Source organism: Rosa chinensis, chromosome 6, assembly GCF_002994745.2.
Source record: "Rosa chinensis cultivar Old Blush chromosome 6, RchiOBHm-V2, whole genome shotgun sequence".
Lineage (NCBI taxonomy): Eukaryota > Viridiplantae > Streptophyta > Magnoliopsida > Rosales > Rosaceae > Rosa > Rosa chinensis.
This window is the reverse complement of record NC_037093.1, coordinates 48,395,411-48,414,664: the sequence shown is the minus strand read 5'-3', so window position 1 is coordinate 48,414,664 and position 19,254 is coordinate 48,395,411. Positions and strand designations below refer to the sequence as shown.

The window sequence follows — 19,254 nt, the reverse complement described above, 5'->3', positions numbered from 1 at the left end:
TTTGCCTAGGTTACTAGCTTTCTCTGCCTAGGTTAATTAGTAGCTTTCTCTGCCTATGTGATGTATACCCAATTAATTTTCTTTGAAAATTTTAGTAGTTTTCTGTAACTGTTTGAGTAGCTTCTTTTAAGCTCATCAGTTGCTTTTTAAAAATTTTAGAAGCTTTCAGTTTCATGGATGAGTTAGTAGATTCGTATGATTATGTCAGTTCTTTTACCATTTTTGAGTATCTTTTTGTATTCAAATCAGTAGCTAACAAACTTTCAGTTTCGTTTAATCAATTCTGAGCAAGTTTGTATCTTTGTATAGCTATGTTAGTAGATTTTTATAACCACCTCAGTAGCTTTTTAATGTGTTTTTTTTTTTTTTTTTGATACAGCACCAGAAAACCACCCAAGAACGGCGAAAAGAAGAAGCAGAAAGTCAGAAGAGAATGAAGGACTTAATAGGCTCGTTGGAAGAAGCAACAACTCAGATGAGTCTCTCACAAGAAGAAAACCAGAAAACTCAAGGCTTGTTGAAGAAGTTGACCAAAGAGAATGAAAAGCTAGCAAGGCAGAATGATAGATTTTGGGAGATGTTGGACAAAGCCTTTGAGGAAGACAATATAGCAACAAGGAAGATGCAGATCTTGCAGAACAAATTGTTGAAGAAGTGGAAAGTTTTTACAACCATTGAGAAGGAAAAAAAGAACTTGGAGGACGTCATTGAGCAGCAGAGAGAAATGATACACAATCTGGAAAATGAATTGCTGGAAATGGAAAGAAAGCTACTGGAGAAAGATATGTTGGATTCTCAAGAGGATTTACGGAAAGATGATGTAGAAAACAGTAACAGTGATGGTGAGGATGGTGAGGAAGAGGGTGGAGAAGGAGCTGATGGTGAAGATGGTGAGGAAGGTGGAGAAGGAGCCGATGGTGAAGATGGTGAGGAAGAGGGTGGAGAAGGAGTTGATGCAGAAGATGGTGGAGATGATGATGAAGACAAAGAAGAAGAACCTGAGGTGAGAACAACCAGAAAGAAGCACACATCAATAAGAAAAGATAAAGAAGGCAGGTCTTCTCAGAAACAGGAAACAAAGAAACGATCAAGGAGAATGGAAAGGGTGAAAAAAGCTGCTGCTGAAGAAGAAGCTGCTAATGAAGAAGCAGAACCTGAAGCAGAACCAATTAAAAAGATGAAGAAAGGGAAGAAGCAATCTGTAAAGAGAAATTCAATGGTGGATCGAATCAAGAACAAAAAAAGGAAGGCTACTGAAGACAAGGAGTTCACGTACACCACTAAAAGAACAAGGAGCGGCAAGAGGCGTTAGATGATAATCGGAAACAATAGCTTTATGCAGTGCTGACAGTAGATTTTTTAGGCAATGAAAGTAGATTTTCATATGTGGACAGTACCTTTACGTTGACATAGATTTTTTTTTAGGCTATGAAAATGACGTCGGGCTGACAGTAGTATTTTGAAGTACTGACAGTGGCTTTAAGAACTGTTAACAGTAGCCTTATGTTTAATTTTCAGGTTTAATGTTGGATGGAAATTGATGTCTATTTTGTTACTTTCAGCATTAGTTTTCTTCTTTAATGTCCATTTCCAGGTTTGATTTGAAAGTTATGTCAAAACCATTAGACAAAATTTCTGTGGATGTAGAAATTTTTTAAGTTTCATGGATTGACACTCATAAGTTACACATCAATCTCAAAAGCTATTCTCAATGTTAAAAAATGCCAATATGGTAAAAGCTATTACATCATCACTAAAAGCCACTCCCAATCATATAAACAGATACTGCAAGGGTGATCAAAAGATACTGTTAATGTTGTATAAAGATACTCTGTTCATTTACAGTTGCCAACACAAGTAAAAGCTCTGCTCTGTAAAAGAATGACAGTATAGTAACAGCTACTCCAAATGGTATGGAAAGACACTCAAATTGTTATATAAAACTACTGTTAATGTTGTAAAAAGATACACCATCTGTTCATGTACTACTGCCAGCTTTCAGATTGGCGCAGTACACGTTATCTTGTTGTGGCGCCCTAACTCACCACATCGGCCACACTTGATACGCCTCCTCGTGCCTCCTTCTGCTGCAGACTTCATTCGAACAGATTTTGGCCTGCCGGATGGCCTCCTAACCAATGGAGGCTTAACAACAGAAGTTGAACTAGCTGCATCTTCATAAAACTTCTCCATATTTGGTATAGGATGAATACCATGCGTGTAGGAATCCATGTAGCTTTGACAGGTGTAAAACGGCTCAATGTAACTATACACAGGTTCCACTCCAACCTTTTGGACTGCAGCAAGAGCATGTGAACATGGGAATGAATTAATTTGCCATTGACGGCAAGAGCAAGTGCTGTTCCCAAGATCAACAGCCACTGATTTATCAGAATGAACTTCAAAAACAGTCTCACTAGACATACTAACAGCCCAATGCCGCCCAATATCCATTGATTTCTTCAACAAAGCCTCCATTGGAGGACACAAAATAGTGGTCCACCTCTTGCATGCAACCTTCCTCTCAGACATATTCTCCATAACCTTAACCCTTAAGCCTTCAAACATCTCAAATATAGGAAGCTCACGCAAATCTCTAGTCCAATTGTTAAATGACTCGGCAACACTATTTGCCATTTCACCATACCTGTTTCCTTTGAAAAACGCATTGCACCACTTTTCCAACGGCAAAGATCGCAGAAACTCTTCAATAGGCGGACCACCTTCTTTCTTCAAGTTGTGCAAGTTGAAGTTATAGCTTGCTAATGTAGGTGAATAAGCAACTTTCATAAATTCCTCCACAATCTTGTCAACAAAATAATTTCCAGATTGCTTTCGGTACACACCTCTAACATTCTCCTTACGGTGGTAGTAGCAGTATGAATGAGGAGAATCTGGAAATACCCTGGAAACAGCATTCAACAGTCCGCTGTGTCGATCAGTAACAGAAGTCACATTTCTACCTTGTGGAGACAAGATGTTATATAGATGATCAAAAAACCAATCCCAATTCGCATGATTTTCAGAATCTACAACTGCAAATGCAAAGGGGAAGAACTCTGCAAAAAAAGATAAAACAAATAATTAGTATTTGAAAATGGAAACTGAAACAGAAGCTACTGACCCTTTAAAAGTTACTGATATAGGTACAGAAAGATGCTGTCATAGGCATAGATATATACTATCACAGGTATATAAAGCTACCGTCCAAGATACTGAGCACAGAGCAGAGGACACAAAATAAAACATACCTTGGTTTCCATTCTTTCCAGTAGCACAGAGCATGTATCCCTTATACTTACTCTTCAAATGAGCCGCATCCACGAACAGAAGCGGAATGCATGACTTAAAACCCTCAATGCAACCAGAAAAACAAATGAAGAAACGTTCGAAACGATTACTTGAAGGATCAGTTTCCAATATGCAATAAGAGCCCGGATTACTAGATAAAATAGCATCACGATACCAAAGCAGCTGAGAATATGAGTCACCATCATGACCATGGACAGCTTTTCTAGCCAACTCCTTCCCATACCAAGCAGTCCTATAAGACACATCTAAACCAAAAGAATGCTTGAAATGAGACACAATCTCTTTAGGCTTGAGTTGAGGATTGGACTTCAACTCATTAGCAATCTCCGATTTCACAACATGAGACCCCAAAAGCTTACTCTTTTGCTGCCTAAGAACTCCTTTGCATGTGTGAACATTATTCAACTTCTTTATGTAGAAAAATCCATTCACCGTGTTCTTCAAAGCGCGAATAGACCATTGACAACCATCAGAATATCTCTTAGCACACTCTGCAATAACACGACTTGAGGTATTCCGTGTGTACTTGAAAAGAAAACCAGTTTCAATAGCAAACTTGGTCAACTTTTCCCTAAATTCTAACACTCCCCCTTCGAACTTTTGATCCTCATGCCTTATAAAGCCCTGCCACTCATGAGTGAGATAACTCTTTGGAGCCTCTGGCCTATAACACCCCAAGTATTCACTTGCATCAATAATATTGCTTGAACCCACTGACAAACATGAAGAAGCACATGAAAAATCATCCAAAGATGTTGTTGCAGAAGTAAAACTACTACTCTCACCACAATAAGGCACCAAAATGGTGCTCCCATTAGAATCCCTCACCAAAATATCAACAGAATTCAATTTAAAATCAAACATACACCTAAACATCAATTTCACATCCATATCACTTGATAACACACAGCTTTTATATCCAGGGAAAGAATACCTCAAGTAGAATGAACCAAGATTCAAATTATTAAAACCCATAGAGACCTCCCTCACAATATCATTAAACGTATGCTTCATATCAAGAACGAACATGATCGTCTCAAACATATACGTGCACCTCGCATAAGGTTCTGCATCCATGGCTAAGTTACTGCAATTACACATTAGAGGAAGAATAATTAGCTTCTATTCGCAATATCAAACAGAAAAGCTACTGGAATCAGATTGAAAATGAATACTAGCAGAGGAAAAGAAAGCTACTACCACAGAAAGATAAAGGCACTATAATAGTTATACAAAGCTACTATATGTAATCAAAAAGGAAAAATGAAGACATGACAAAAATTGGTATTATAATGAAAAATGAAGACAGCAGCGTGCCGCTGCACCGCGAACCTATCAGTCTATCAATCAGCTTCTAGTTTTGCTATGAATTAAAAGGCAAGAGGAAAAAACAAAGAATATATAACAAAACAGCAAATGTAGAATTATTTTATTCTGTTAGTTACTTTTCTGAACTGTATCAGTAGCATTTACAAACTGCATTCGTAACTTTAACTGTACAAATCAGCTAAAACCTGCATTAGTTAACAGAGATAGCTATGAACAATCAACTTGCACAACAGTTTCATTGTGCAATCAACTTTCAACAAAAACACATTGATACAGTGATGAAATCACAACAACTACGCATGATTTAACAGCTAATTAAACTATAAGCTACGCACAATTTAGGTTTAGCAAAACAAAAATGAAATCGCATTGATGAAATTTGAAATACAAATCAAGCTATACAAATTGTAGAGAGAGAAGGCTGAGATCGAATCAAAACAAAAATGAAATTACAGTGATGAAATCGAAGTAAAAATCAAGCTAAACAGAGTGCAGAGATATGGAATTAAACCTCAATGATCGATTAGACTGTTGCGAACTAGAGGGAGAGCTTCATCTTCGTTTCGGAGCTAGAGAGAGAGCGTCGTCTTCCTGAGCGAGCTAGAGAGAGAGAGAGAGAGCTTCACGGTTTGCTAGAGAGAGAGCGTCGTCTTCCTGAGCGAGCTAGAGAGAGAGAGAGAGCGCTTCACGGTTTGCTAGAGAGAGAAAGAGTTCTTGAGCGAGCTAGAGAGAGAGAGAGAGCGCTTCACGGTTTGCTAGAGAGAGAGAGTTTCATCGCGGTAGAGAGAGAGAGACTGAGTAACTGAATCTGAAACAGAAATTTAAATATTAGGTAGGTGAGGGTAAAATAGGTATAGCATAAAAGGGAGCTGATAGTTTTGGGCCCTAAAATGGCCTTATGTGTACAAAACAATTTAGGTGGCCTTATGAGTTATATAAGTCTCAAAGTGACACTTCTTTGTAATTTTCTATATAATGAAGTAATTGAATCGGTTGATTAGTCCAATTGGTAAAGCTTTGTTTCTGGTTGGTATATAGGCCTTTTCCGACTAGGTAATTGGATCGTACAAGTTGTAATAAGATGTTAAAAGCCTTTTGTTGACACCTAATTCTTGAGCAGCATAATGCTTGCTCCTGACACACATTAGAGTGTACCTCTTCTAAAAACTCAACATATAAACCCCTAGAACTTTTGCTTCCAACCACATATTTCATTGCTTCAATCACCAGGTCCCTCTAGCTGTTATGAAGCACATCGTTCCTATAGTTTTAAGCCACAACATTTACACCTGATGTGTTGACTACTGGATTCACAACTAAATCAGAACACATACAAATGCTTCTGGTGCCGGGTTGCAGGTCATGGTAAGCAAATGTCTACAACTTACTCTACATTAGCATGCTACGAGTGAATAGACTGAAGTGAAAAGTATTGGAGCTGGTGCTAGCAACTGAAGGAAAATTCATACAATGGTGCACATCGAGTTTTCCGTAGTTATCTTGTCAAGATCAAGGAGTTTTTAGCTTGTTCACTTGGAGAAATTTCTCTTTGAAAAACAATCAAGATTATACGAGATGATGACATATTAGACAAGAAGAAACAAGAGACTTGTTCATCCAAGAGATGAATATGGTGAGAATGGAACAACTTCCACTATTCTGCTTTAGACTTTTTACCCGGAATGAACAAGTGACCTATTTTGATCGTTGACGAATAAGAACACAAGTCGTAATATTTTCATGACTTTTCATCGATGTACCTTTTGGTTTTGGCATAAATGCATACAGGAAATTTTGTTTAGGAGTTGAGAAACCCCCGTTTCGTGACTTACACCTGTTTTTGGGGTTTTAGAAAGCACAAAAGATGCAACTGAAACTTCCTATGATCCACCTGGCTATGGTTGAATAACAAATCTGAAACCAATCATAATGATTTGCCATTTCTCTCTGCTACAACGCAAGTTCAATGGAACAAAGGGAATCAAAAACCATTCACACATCCAAGAGACTAATATAGAAAAGAATTCACGGATACAAACTATACAAGCTTGTCTTTCAATATAGGAATTATGCCAGAAGGTGGAGTGTGTAACCAAAAATAATAAGATGTAGACCGGCGCTGTAGATAACAGCAGTAGAAACTCCACCAAATTCCTCAAAAGAGTCTACAGATTCATCCACCACAGTTGAAACCTTTGCAAACAGATAGAACAATGATGAGAATCAAGGCGATTAAGATTCCCAAAACTATCAGCTTGATCTTCATGTTCTGCAACCACATCTTCCTCCTCATCTGGGTTCCCTGCTGCCTGAAATCTTGTGCCTGCATCACACCATCACAGTCAGCAATACAGCAATGATAGAATAATTAGGATCACAAATACCATAGAAAAGGTTCAGCTGATTATACGTAATTGAATTGGCTATTGACATCTGACATATTACACTACCATAAATTATACACATTTGAGAAGTCTAAATGTGTACTACTCGATTCCAATTTAGATTCAGAGCATTGCTCTATTTATACCATTAGACTGTACAATAAAATAACTCAACTTTCAGCCAAAATAAGCAACAATATCAATTCCTGACCTGTGAGCGAAGGTTCTCTGTTTTGTCTACCAGAAGTTCTATCTTTTCCCCACGATCAAGAACCTGCAAGGGAAAACCATCAATCACATGTCGACAGACATTACACCACCAACTTGATCACATGGAAAGAGATATCAAAGCCTTACCTTCTCAATATTTTCCATCATAACTCCTTTCACTTCCGAGACCTGAGCTTTCACTTTAGCAAGTTTGCTGATCTCCTCGGGGTGATCCACACAATATTGCATATGCTCCTTCAGCTTGGGCCTACATAATTGCCACCAACATTGTGCATTAGAAAACTTAATAGCAAAGGAAAGGCACATTCCATTTGAAGAATGAAAAGATAAAACAACTCCTACCCAAATTCCTTGTTCAGACTATTTGCAACTGCCGTTGCAGCTTTTCCTCCACCATATCTATTGGTAAAATCCTCCTTGATTCGCTCAAGGAAGGCAATAGGAACTTGTCGACCAAGAGCCTCAACTGCAACTACACAGTACGCTGTGGCATTCAAAGGCTGAAGTTAGTTCAACTCATACACACTAAATGTAGTAAAGATCAAAGCAGTGAGCAAAACAATAAAGAGATCCTATTACCTAATCATGCATTTACAGTGATCAATTTCTTACATTATAAATACCACATATCATCACAAATAATTACCCAACAGGAAATTGTCTTCTTGTTTTTGTGGTCAATAAGCTGAAACTATCTATAACTAGTAGCTTTAGGTAGTCCTTTTCTTTAAAATTTGCACTTCATAAAAGTAAGGTTCAAGGCCATGCATCAGACGACGACTTCAGAAACAAGTTTAGTCAATAACCGCTATTCTCAGTACTCTATCATTACATCTCAATTTCACAGGCTCCTTAAAATGACACAATCTTTTATCGACTGCTTTAAAATGAATAATCAGTGCTGTCACCCTTTTGACCAATTTGGTGACAAGAAAGCAACTAGCGACAACACTATAGATGCGAGTTACATAGGACTAAATCAAAAAAGGAAAAAGTATCTCTGGTTTGCATATGAAATTGTGAAACGTTAATTTCACAACCAGCTGCAATAATCATATAAATGCTCGTAAATAAACCTCAGTTCAATTAATTTAGTGTCTAAGACCATGAAAAACATTAGTTTACCCTTGCACAATTCTTAAACCTTAATATGGAAGCAATGAATATAAGGAACTTTAAGTACCTTATAATTGAACAGAAAACAAACAGCACAAGATTCTCAAGCCACTGAAATGCACAAGTATCACTAGCTGTGACAAACATAATAGAAACTATGTTCATTTGGCTGCAGGAAAATTTTTCAAGCAATCTATGAGGAACCTAAAATTGGATAGCATAGGTTTGACAAACTGCAATAAGAAAATCAAAACCCACTCCAGCTAATCATCATGAAATCTAACGCTTTACCTAAATTCAATATATCATTCATTTTCTTGTCTTATGAGGATTCAAGTCACTGACTCGGATCAAACGAAAAACTAATTATAAATACAGCTAACCGATTATGAAGTTTATCTTTATTTCACTTATTTCAATTGTGAAAACTTCAGCTAAATTTAGTAAACTTACAATACTTACACATTTAATCAATAAAATCCACCAAACACAAATTTCTTCAATGAGAAAGAATAATCAAACGTTTTTACAGCTACACCACCACAAAATCGCACACGAAACCAATCGAAAAAAAAAAAATTCAACGACTTCATAAAAAAATAGCAGAGACTCAGCAGAGAAACGACTTTGACAATTCAAATCAATCAAAAGACCAAATCAAAGAACACGATCGAGTCGTGGATCGGAGCAAAGCAGTAGCGAAAGGTACGAATAGGAGATCGGAGAGGGAGAGAGAGGGAATTACTGAAGCCATTATCGACGAGGTAGTTGAAGGTGTGGCCGTCGCAGTTGTAGGTGAACTTGTTGTTAGTGGCGGGAAGCTTCTGGAGGCACTGAGCAGCTATGCTGGTGAAGTTGCCGGTGAATTCGGTGAACTCGGCGAGAATCACCGTCCCACGCGCCACGAAGCTGTAGATCAACGACTGCTGCCCCATCGGATTCCGATTGCCGCGAAAGCCCTAACCCTAGGAGAGAGAAGAGACGAGACGGTGGAGCTTTCGAGTTTCACAGAGGGGCGGAGAAGGAGGAGGCGGAGGGGTTTGGTGATTGTGAGAGAGAGAGAGAGAGAGAGAGGAAATGGGGGTGTTGTTGGGTTTAGCTCCTTCTTTCTTTTTTTTTCCTTTCTTTTTTTTGCTTAGATGGGAAGCTAGGTAGCGAAGATGGTCTTTGTTTTGGGGTATTAAAGGTGCCCTCGAGCTTCGTGGAAATAACGGAAATGCCACGCTGGCTTTGGGTTTTGTGGTCCCAATTTGAAATTTTTGAAATTGTTTCAAAGCAATAGTCAAGGAGACGCGCAGAGTCTAGAAAGTGGAAACGGGAAAACTGATTCAAAAGCGCCGCCCGAGTTTTTGGTTAAAAGCGTTGAAAACTTATTTTTGTTCGGCCGCGTTGAAAATTATTTACCCAAAGGATAAGTTTTTTGGAAACACTACTGATGTTCCGATCTTCTTTCCGTCGATGAGGTTCTGGATTCTACTGCTAACAATAACACGTTTGTTTCATTATCGATCAAATGTGTGCTAGTTTGATTTAGGTATATTTGGCAAGTTATATGTCACGACAGCCTCACTAAAGACTTTCTTATTCAATAATGATAGTTTTTATTTTATAGCTGTAGTTGTCACATAGTTGTGTTTTATAAGTGTGCAATGTCGGAACTTAGATTCTTAATTGAGAAAGCTTATACCCACTGAGCTCGTATCCGGGATGCCTTTGCTAATGGAATGTGTGATTTTTTTTCTTCTTCGGGTCAGTCACAAATTCAAGGGTCTTTGCCTTTTTTAATTGAGATTCAAAACTTTGATTTTCTCAATGTTAATTAGGTCAACAAACTAGTATGTCACAATTCACCAACACCTATGTAAATAGGACAAATTACAAAAATTGAATGTAAAATTAATAAACTATGTAACTCCAGAATATCTCTAAGATAATTCCTCTCTACAACATTTCTCTGAAATCATAATCGTAATTTGATTCTCTTTCTCTTTGTGTTATTTGCAATCTTATCTATTGTCCTGTAAATTATTGTGAAGATATAATTTTTGCATTTCCTTTCACATGTAGCAACTGATGTAGCACAAAGTTTATATCCGACAATTTTATCAAACGATATGATTGTGTTATATCAACTGCCACATAAAACATGATGCAAGTGTTATTGAACAATATAAATTTATTTTTTTATTACGAACTAAATGGGATAAGTAGATAATCATGCCTAAACCTATGAAAGCAAGGAAGTGTGGCTCAACAATTATCATGGTCTAGCTTTGTTTGTGTGAAAAGTACACATATAATATTTTAAGAGTTAACTGGCGCCAGAGTGGTTTCCCAGCATGATCCTCAAGATTCAAAAATTTATCCAACCAAGATGCACCTAAGAAATAATTTGTCCCCGGCCTCTATCATATTTAAAGTTTTATACTAAACAAAAACTAGTATTGTTCGTTTTATTTAAAACATGCTAGAAATTGACTGGCTAATCTAATGTTGCGTGAGCAATCGACCAATTGCAACTACTAAAATAAAATTAAATAGCATAGATCATTGTCAATGAATCGGAATTTCCGCAAGGGTATCCTTTTTGTTTCTATTTTTCTACATTGCCGGTTGTTGGAAAAGATTTATTGTCTAGGGTAACAGACTTCTTCTTCATTGGGGTAAGACTTTGATCAATCCAAATTCCAAGTCACCCGTGTTATGATTAACTGTTATGAAAGTTTGAATCTGAGATGTAAGAGTTTATAGCCACTTTCATGCTCATGATTCCCTCGCGCGTATTTCGACGTATTACTATTCTTGGGGGAAGGTTTGGTGATTCATGATGAATTGATGAGCAAGATATGCAAAACATGGGGTGCTTTGCTTGCCCAGTACCCTCATAAAGAACAGAAGTTTCATTGATGATGAGACTTGTTGCAAGTACTTACAATTGAGGCTGCTGCTCCAAATGGTTGGGGGGGGGGGGGGGGGGGGGGGGGGGTACAGTGAGAGGCTTTTATTGTTTCCTGCAGTTAGATGAATGTTAATTTGGGGCGTTGTGCATGGCAGTCACTGGTGCGAATTCGGGGTCAGAGTTGGCAATCACTTCAACTTGAGGCTGCTATGAATGAAAATAATAGAATGCACTACATCTTTTACCACCGTATGTCTTTAGCTTCAAGCAAAATTTAGAGGCAAACCTAGATGAATGAAATACATGGATGATGATGATGATAATAAGTTAAATAAACTCAAAGCACCATGGTTTATTTTTATTTTTATTTTTATTTTAAGATAAGAAATGTAAAAGGTTATTTTAGAAAAAAAATAATATAACAACAATTACCAAATGCGCGCCCAATACCATTTGATTACATTGTAAGCTCGCTTATTTGAAAAGCAAAACGAAAAAATTAAATGACACCTCAATCAAGAGCAACAACATCATTAAAGTGATTAAAAAAAAAAAGCTCTCTCCAAAGCATGTAATGATGGTACGAGACATCAATGCATGATCAAGAAAGCCTTTAGCAAATGCTAAATTGGAAACTTTAGGACTTGGGGCAAGGGTTTTTCATAACCAACCTTCACATCTTCTTTTCTTAAACCACATCAATAAATTATCATCTTAGGGATAATAGGGCAATGGTTTCAGGGTCGCTTACTAACAAGTGATGGGAATGAAACCAGGAGGAGTCATTCTCATTCTCCTATAATCTTGTGTTTACTAATAATGAGGATGAATCAAATTTGTATGGGATCCACACCAAAATTTAGAATGATTTCTCTTGTTGGTAGTGATTTTTATTCTCCTTATCTCTCCCATTTTTTTTCTCTCCGATTTATTCTCAAGCTCATTCAAGTTTAGTAAACGCCCCCTCAGTTCCATCATTACTTTGGATTCATTGTCCCCAAGCATCATAAATCGAGCTAAGGCTTACGGTGAAACATGTACTCTCACCAAATTCAATGTTTTGGGTCAACCTAGTACACAACAACTTCACATTGGAGAAACCCGGCTCCTTGGCGGATGCATACTAGCTGTTAATGTCTAAAAGTCTAGCGGTAGCTGGACCTTAGTTAACGCTGATCCGGCGGGCGGATCGATACCTTTGTTGTGAGTGGTTCCCGTTACCTGTCAAATAAAATACAATGGGTGTCAAAGGGAGACCGCGCCGGGCGGTCTTCAACTCTCCGATGCCTAAGTTAGTCAATGTATTTATGTTGACAAAGTAACAGTAGGTAAGTATTGAATGCGTCATTAATGAGGAGAGAGGAGAGAACCTTTTATAGGTGAGGAAGAGGATGATCTTCTCTTTGTTTTCGATGTGGGACTGATGGTGCTTCAGTTCCCAGTTTCAGTAGCTTCTGATGCCATTTTGACACGGCGCGTGGCGGCGCGTCGGCGGTGCTTTGGGGTTGATCCGGGGCTCAGGCGGTAACCCGGCTAACTGTCTTTACGCCAGTCACTCATATGGTGGGCGTTGGTACCCCTGGTGGTACCATGAGCGTGGCTCATTATAGCTAATTATGCTTGCAAATGGACATGTATGTACAAGTCCCCCAAATCCCCAGTCAAGGAGGGCAATCTTGGTTGGGGAGTTGATCGGCGGTTTGAAGCGTTTCTCCCGCTAGACTTTGCAGAAGCATAATTAGCGTCAGTGCGTTGTCAACCATGGATTTACTGAGCAAACGCTTTGTGCCCTTTCGGGTGGGCCCCTGCTAGGCCCCCCAGGGAGTCCCCCACTCCCCGGCTAAGATGGACCTCCGGATGGTCGTTGTTATTGTTTGTTGAGGGGGAGCTGCACGGAGCAGCGCTGCACGGAGCAGAGGGTGTTGGGTTGCGAGCCCAATCTTAGCACCCAGGTGACGGGGGTCAACGTACCTGATCAGGGCTGTCGTAGACTGTTGACTAGTCCCCGTGTCCCGTAGGGACATTCTGACCGTAACCCCGCGTGGCGGCGTTGTCAGAGAGGCGTGGCCTCGGGATCCGCCGCTGGCGGAAGTCCCCCCGCTAGATGTAGCAGGAAGCAGTGTCAAGTAGACGTGCTTGGTATTTTATTGAGCGGTGTTGCGCTGAATAAAGTACGCAGCTTGTCAGATGAGAAATGGGGTCAGCCAGCGGTGCGCTGTGTAGCGGAGGACGCCCCGTTTACCAAATGAGGAGAGAAGCTCCGCCGGCGGGGTTTCGCTCAGCGGAGACTCCGTCACTTGGAAGATGACAAGTGAGGATCCGCTGGCGGGGTTTCGCTCAGCGGAGACTCCGTCACTTGGGAGATGCAAGTGAGGATCCGCTGGCGGGGTTTCGCTCAGCGGAGACTCCGTCACTTGGGAGATGCAAGTGAGGATCCGCTGGCGGGGTTTCGCTCAGCGGAGACTCCGTCACTTGGGAGATGCAAGTGAGGATCCGCTGGCGGGGTTTCGCTCAGCGGAGACTCCGTCACTTGGAAGATGACAAGTGAGGATCCGCTGGCGGGGTTTCGCTCAGCGGAGACTCCGTCACTTGGGAGATGCAAGTGAGGATCCGCTGGCGGGGTTTCGCTCAGCGGAGACTCCGTCACTTGGGAGATGCAAGTGAGGATCCGCTGGCGGGGTTTCGCTCAGCGGAGACTCCGTCACTTGGGAGATGCAAGTGAGGATCCGCTGGCGGGGTTTCGCTCAGCGGAGACTCCGTCACTTGGAAGATGACAAGTGAGGATCCGCTGGCGGGGTTTCGCTCAGCGGAGACTCCGTCACTTGGGAGATGCAAGTGAGGATCCGCTGGCGGGGTTTCGCTCAGCGGAGACTTGCCATGGTTGGGGGTTTACTTGTCAGGTGGTGACTTCCCTTGGAAGCCAAAGAATGATGACGGTTGACACGTGGCTAACTCTGAGAGGGTTAGCGTCTGGAGGCTTGTCTCCTAAGCCTAGCCGTCTCCTCGTCATTAATGCGAGTAATGATGGATTTCGTAACCGAGGCGACGCCTCGGCTAATCCAGGGAGTTAATGAAGACGTGGGACACGTGTACGGTTGGTACGTGATGTAGTTTTGTAGCGGACGGCTCAGGATTATTTGATGTTGACATAAAAAAGGGGGGAACTGAGCGAGTTTCGACATTTCTGGAAAATCTTCAAATCTGAGTTGCCTGCTTCGAGCCTTGTTCGCCTGCGAATTGCGAAGGAGATCCCCGGGTTTGCGTGGAGTAGTCGGGCTGGAGAGGACGAAATCTGTTAGTGAAGACGAGCTGCACTCCAAAGTCTTCGACGTGAGGTTGGTATTTCGGATCCTCTTCCTGTTTCATTGAATCTGCAATGGTGGTTTCTGGGTTTTGGTATTTCTGTTAATGGTATGATATTGCTTCTGTGTTGTTCTCGGAGGGTGTAGGGAGAGATTTGAGGGAGGTTATGGTGTTTGACAGAAAGTTGGGGTTTTGGGTTTTGCTAGACGGTCTAATCTGGGTTGAGCGTGCGGTTGTTTTTGTTTTGGTATTTTTGTGGGTAGTTGTTCTTGGCATCTTTAGCTATATCTGATGTGAGAGTAGGTTAGATCTGTATTTGTGCTAACTGATGTGGGTTTTAGGGTTTGGGATGGCCAACGTCATAGATATTTCGAGCAGTGAGGATTCCGGGTCTGACGTGTCGTTCAGCGTGGCGGATATGACCTTTATTGACTCGTTGCGTCCGTCTGCCCATGCAGGAACCTCACTGCCAGAACCGCTTGAAGTTAAGCCACTTCGGACCATCCCCTGGGAAATAGCTATGGATCGTGGTTCGCGTCCAGAGAGCTCTAGGGCGGGTGAGGTTGCTAGGCGCGACGAGCGCTTGGCGAGCAATAGTGCTGCCAGCGGCTCCGCTGGCGAAGGGGAAGCGCCGGGCCAAAACGTCGAGTCGGCGTGGTACCTCTCAGATGGCACCGCCGTCGACGAGGCAGGTGGGCGGATGGATGCCGCCGCTGTTAACCGGATGAAGCGGACGTTCCGGTTGCCGGGCTCGGTGAAGCTGCGCCCCCCGACAGCGGATGAGAAGGCCTCGATGCTCCCAGCGGGATGTGCTGCCGTGCACGAGGCCATATTCCGCCAAGGAGTGACATTCCCGCTAGTGCCCAATCTCCAAATTCTTGTGTGCGAGTTTGGCCTTGCCTTTGGGCAGATCTGTCCCAACATGTGGCGGTTGATGTTGGCGATGAACTCCTTGTGGCACTTGTCGGGGTGCGAGGGGCCTACCGTGGCGGAAGTGCTTCACTTCTACGAGCTAGTGTATGTGAAGCGCCGAGGTTGCAGAGGGTGCGTGAACCTGAGCCGCCGCCAGGGAGCGCCCAAGTTGATTGAGAATCTAAGGGACTCAATGTCCTACTGGCGGGGGACCTTCTGCGTCGCCACAGATGGCTGGGAGTACCACACTAGGTCGAATGTGGAGGGGCCGACGTTTAAGACTAAGTCGGAATTCCAGCCCATCCGAGGTTGGCAACTGGTTTCCGCTAAAACTAACTGGCGGTTTCAAACTTTTGCAAACCTGCGGTTTTTGCTAATGATTATTGTGTTTGTGCAGCGGGACTAAGGTACATTCTGACGCGCGAAGAGGAGTGTCGCGTGGCGAGGATCCGCGGCTGCTGGCGGAACCGCAATTTGCTTGACTTCCGTCTTCTGACCGGTTGGGAATTGCTGGTCGACCTGGGGCTAACTCGCTCTATTGGTGAGAGCCATTCCGCCACACCTATTTTTTTTTTTTTTTTTTGTTAGTGATCCGGACTGACGGGTGTTTGTGTTTTTCTTAGTGATCCGGACAGCCCCTCAGACGGTGGTGAACCCGGAGACGCTGGTGCTGAGCCAGTCTGAGGTTGCGGTGGAGCTGCCGATGCCGCACCACTCCCATCTGGGTGAGGATGGCCTGCCGGTAGTGCAGGCGGACACCCAAGTGGGTGGCGGGGAGAGGGGATTGTTGGCACAAGGCCGCGGGAGCGGATGCCTACCACCCGGCGCGGTCCTCAAAAGAAGACGGTGCAGCCGACGGAGACTGCCACCGAGTCCCGGGGTGAGCCGCCGGTGCGGGTGACGAGGACCGCTGCTGGGACACAACGGGCGTTGGAGAAAAAACGCCGGCAGCCTGACTCCCCCGTCGAGGAAGAGGAAGAAGAGGTGGTGATCGGAGTCCGCCAACAAAAGAAGGCTCGACAAGCTGCGTCGAAGGGTGCAGTGGCGGAGGGAGAGGCAGCAGCCGTCAGTGATCTGGACTCCTTTGCCGAGTATGCGCCATTCATGACAGAAGGGGAGCGGGCATTCCTTTTCCATCTGTGCGAGCGGCTGGGGTTCGGGGGTCTGGCGGGCATATCGCGCCCGACGGCAATTGACCAATCGCCCTTCAGCTCGGCGTTTGGTCAAATATCTGCGGGGTTACATGATATGTTCGAGGCGGCGTCTAAGCAGCCCCGGATTGAGGAAGAGCTCAGGGGAGAGATCGGAGGTCTCCAGAGGGAGCTGGCGGAGGCCAAGGAGAGATTGGCGGAGGCCGAGCGGGGGCTGGCCAAGGCGGAGTGTGACTATGCGGACGCCCGCGGCAAGCTTAATGCGGCCATAAGGCGGGACCTGGAGAGGAATGAACGCGTCTCCCAGTTGGAGCAAGAGATCGCATTGCTGCAGGAGCGGATAGCCGCTAAAGATAAGAAGCTCATTATTGTGCAGCGGGAGTCTGCCGCCAGACTGGGTGAGATGCAGCGGCTGGACGGGGAGGTCAACCGCCTGAAAAATGAACAGAGTTCTTCTGCAGCCGCCGCCGTTGAAGCGTTCAAGATGTCGGCGGAGTATAAAAAGACATTGACCGAAGCGGCGAAGTCTGGGGCCCGGGCCAATATAGACATGTTGAAGCGGAAGGGCGCCATTGACTTTGTAAAGGCGTCACAGCCCGACGTGCCGGTGGTCGAGGGTGTCCCGCCGGAGACAGAAGTCGTGCCTCCCACTGCGGCAGGTACTCATTCGGGCAGCGGGGAAAGTGGCTCCCATCCGCCGGAAAGGTCCCAGCAGACTCCCCAGCAGACCCCGTCGGAGGTGTCACGTGCCGGCTTTCTGGAGGCACACACCCGGGCAGATGGTACAATGGAGACTCCCAGTCCGACAGCTCGAGGGTCCGATCAGGCGAGCCGATCGGTCGTGCCGCCGCCAGTTGAAGCCGGAGAAGCCGAAGACAACCGCTGAAGCTAGCTGAGACTTCCATAGGTTTTTTTTTTTACACTGTAATAATGAACTATTTTGGGTGGGGAGTCCCAGCCCTGAAATGAAATTTCAGAGTTTGACGTTTGTCATGATGTGTTTGTACCGCTAGAGTTTTGACGTAGAGATTTTTCTTTTGCCAAGCAATGAAACATTAAAGGAATTAAAATTGGTCCAAGTGCACCACGTAGCGGACGTGGTCCGCTGACGATTCCTGGCGTTGCCAGTTGCCCTCAGTGCTAGACTTGGTAACAATGGTTTGAATAATTCCTCGTTTCATTGATAGCTGACTGATCAGCGTTTACAAAAGAGGGGTAGTACCCGTTGGGTAGCTTCCCTTAGCTAAATATTGAACAAAAATTTAGCTAAGTCAAGATGCTCTTGGGTAGCGGCATGACTATTTGTAATAATACCAAAGGTGTTCGGTATTCCAAGGGTGGGTCGTTGTGACGCCATCCTTGTCCATTAAGTAGAAGGTGCCTGGGCTAACGACTTCCACAATTTTGTATGGACCTTCCCAAGTTGGGCGAAGCTTTGTTGGCGGTGGAATGACTTCCTTCATTACCCAGTCCCCCAGTTGGAGGTTCCGGGCCTTGACTCTGGCGTTGTAGAAACGCGATACCCGCTGCTTGTTTTGCAGGTTGCATAGGTGGGCCCTGTGTCGCTTTTCCTCCAGGAGGTCCTTGTCCAGGTTGATGCCGTCAGTGTTGGTCTCTGGGCGGTAGCCCTCGACTCTGGCGGTAGGTTGAGAGACCTCAATGGGCAGGACAGCCTCCGTTCCGAACATCATGCAGAAGGGAGTTTCACCAGTTGCGGAAGTTGGGGTTGTTCTGATGGCCCATAGAACTTCCGGGAGTTTCTCCGCCCATAGACCCTTTGCTTTGTCGAGTTTTTTCTTCAGCAGCCTTTTGATTATCTTGTTTGCTGCTTCGACCTGACCGTTGGTCTGGGGGTGGGCGACAGATGCAAAACTCATCTTAGTACCCAAGTTGGCGGTGAAAGAGATGAGCTCCTTGTTGTTGAATTGTGTGCCATTGTCGGTGATTATCGTGTGTGGGACACCGTAACGGCAGTAGATGTTCTTCCAGAGGAAGTGAATTACCTTGGCGGTAGTTATTGCTGTTAGTGGTTCCGCCTCTATCCACTTGCTGTCGTAGTCGATAGCCACTATGATGTACTTGAACTGGCCCTTGGCGGTTTGAAATTTTCCCATCAGATCCAGGCCCCAAGTTGAGTGGATCCATGGGGCGACGATGACCGATAGTGGTTCCGCCGGTGCATGCGGGATGTCAGCAAATTGTTGGCACTTGTGGCATGATCTTGATACCTGGCGGGCATCGTCGCCGAGAGTAGGCCAAAAATAGCCTTGTCGCATTGTGCGATTGGCTAAGGATCTGGCGCCTGAATGGTTTCCGCATTCTCCACTATGAATTGCTGCCAGAACGACCTTTCCCTCCTCTGGGGTTAGGCAGCGGAGGTTGGGATGGGTGAGTCCCTGGCGGTACAGCTTGCCGTTCTGGATGTTGTAGCGGGTTGCCCTCCGCTGGAGTTGTCGCGCCTTAACTTTGTCGTCCGGCAATGTGCCGTTGCGCTTGTACTGAATGACTTCGTCCATCCAGCTGGTATTGACCTCAATGTTGAAGATCTCCGCCAGGGTTTTTGTGATACTTGGCTTGTCAAGACATTCCACTCTTGTGTCCGCTGGACTCTGATGTG

General features: G+C 43.8%; 2 protein-coding genes across 3 annotated transcripts; both read right to left on the bottom strand.

The window, feature by feature from the left end:
* Positions 1-1,900: 1,900 nt before the first annotated feature.
* On the bottom strand, positions 1,901-4,239 carry LOC112174631. Of its 2 annotated transcripts, none has more exons than XM_040509383.1 (2): positions 3,252-4,239; positions 1,901-3,062 (listed from the first exon to the last, which is right to left on the bottom strand). In XM_040509383.1, the coding sequence occupies exons 1-2, from the start codon at positions 4,201-4,203 to the stop codon at positions 1,999-2,001; spliced, it is 2,016 nt and encodes a 671-aa protein (XP_040365317.1). In that variant the 5' UTR covers positions 4,204-4,239; the 3' UTR covers positions 1,901-1,998. The 2 variants fall into 2 exon arrangements, with proteins under 2 accessions (XP_040365317.1, XP_024168200.2); XM_024312432.2 differs by having other exon boundaries at positions 1,902-3,059.
* A 2,303-nt stretch (positions 4,240-6,542) lies between these two features.
* On the bottom strand, positions 6,543-9,514 carry LOC112172513 (vesicle-associated membrane protein 722). The gene is made up of 5 exons (XM_024309889.2): positions 9,118-9,514; positions 7,599-7,740; positions 7,383-7,503; positions 7,237-7,299; positions 6,543-6,964 (listed from the first exon to the last, which is right to left on the bottom strand). The coding sequence occupies exons 1-5, from the start codon at positions 9,305-9,307 to the stop codon at positions 6,815-6,817; spliced, it is 666 nt and encodes a 221-aa protein (XP_024165657.1). The 5' UTR covers positions 9,308-9,514; the 3' UTR covers positions 6,543-6,814.
* Between the last annotated feature and the right edge of the window lie 9,740 nt (positions 9,515-19,254).

Coding starts and splice junctions, on each gene's coding strand:
- LOC112174631 (XM_040509383.1), bottom strand. CDS start 4,203: ATGGATGTGAAATTGATGTTTAGGTGTATGTTTGATTTTAAATTGAAT. Junction 3,063..3,251: donor TGGAAAGAATGGAAACCAAG/GTATGTTTTATT, acceptor TATCTTTTTTTG/CAGAGTTCTTCCCCTTTGCA.
- LOC112172513 (XM_024309889.2), bottom strand. CDS start 9,307: ATGGGGCAGCAGTCGTTGATCTACAGCTTCGTGGCGCGTGGGACGGTG. Junction 7,741..9,117: donor CCTCGTCGATAATGGCTTCA/GTAATTCCCTCT, acceptor TGAATGCCACAG/CGTACTGTGTAGTTGCAGTT. Junction 7,504..7,598: donor AGTCTGAACAAGGAATTTGG/GTAGGAGTTGTT, acceptor GCAATTATGTAG/GCCCAAGCTGAAGGAGCATA.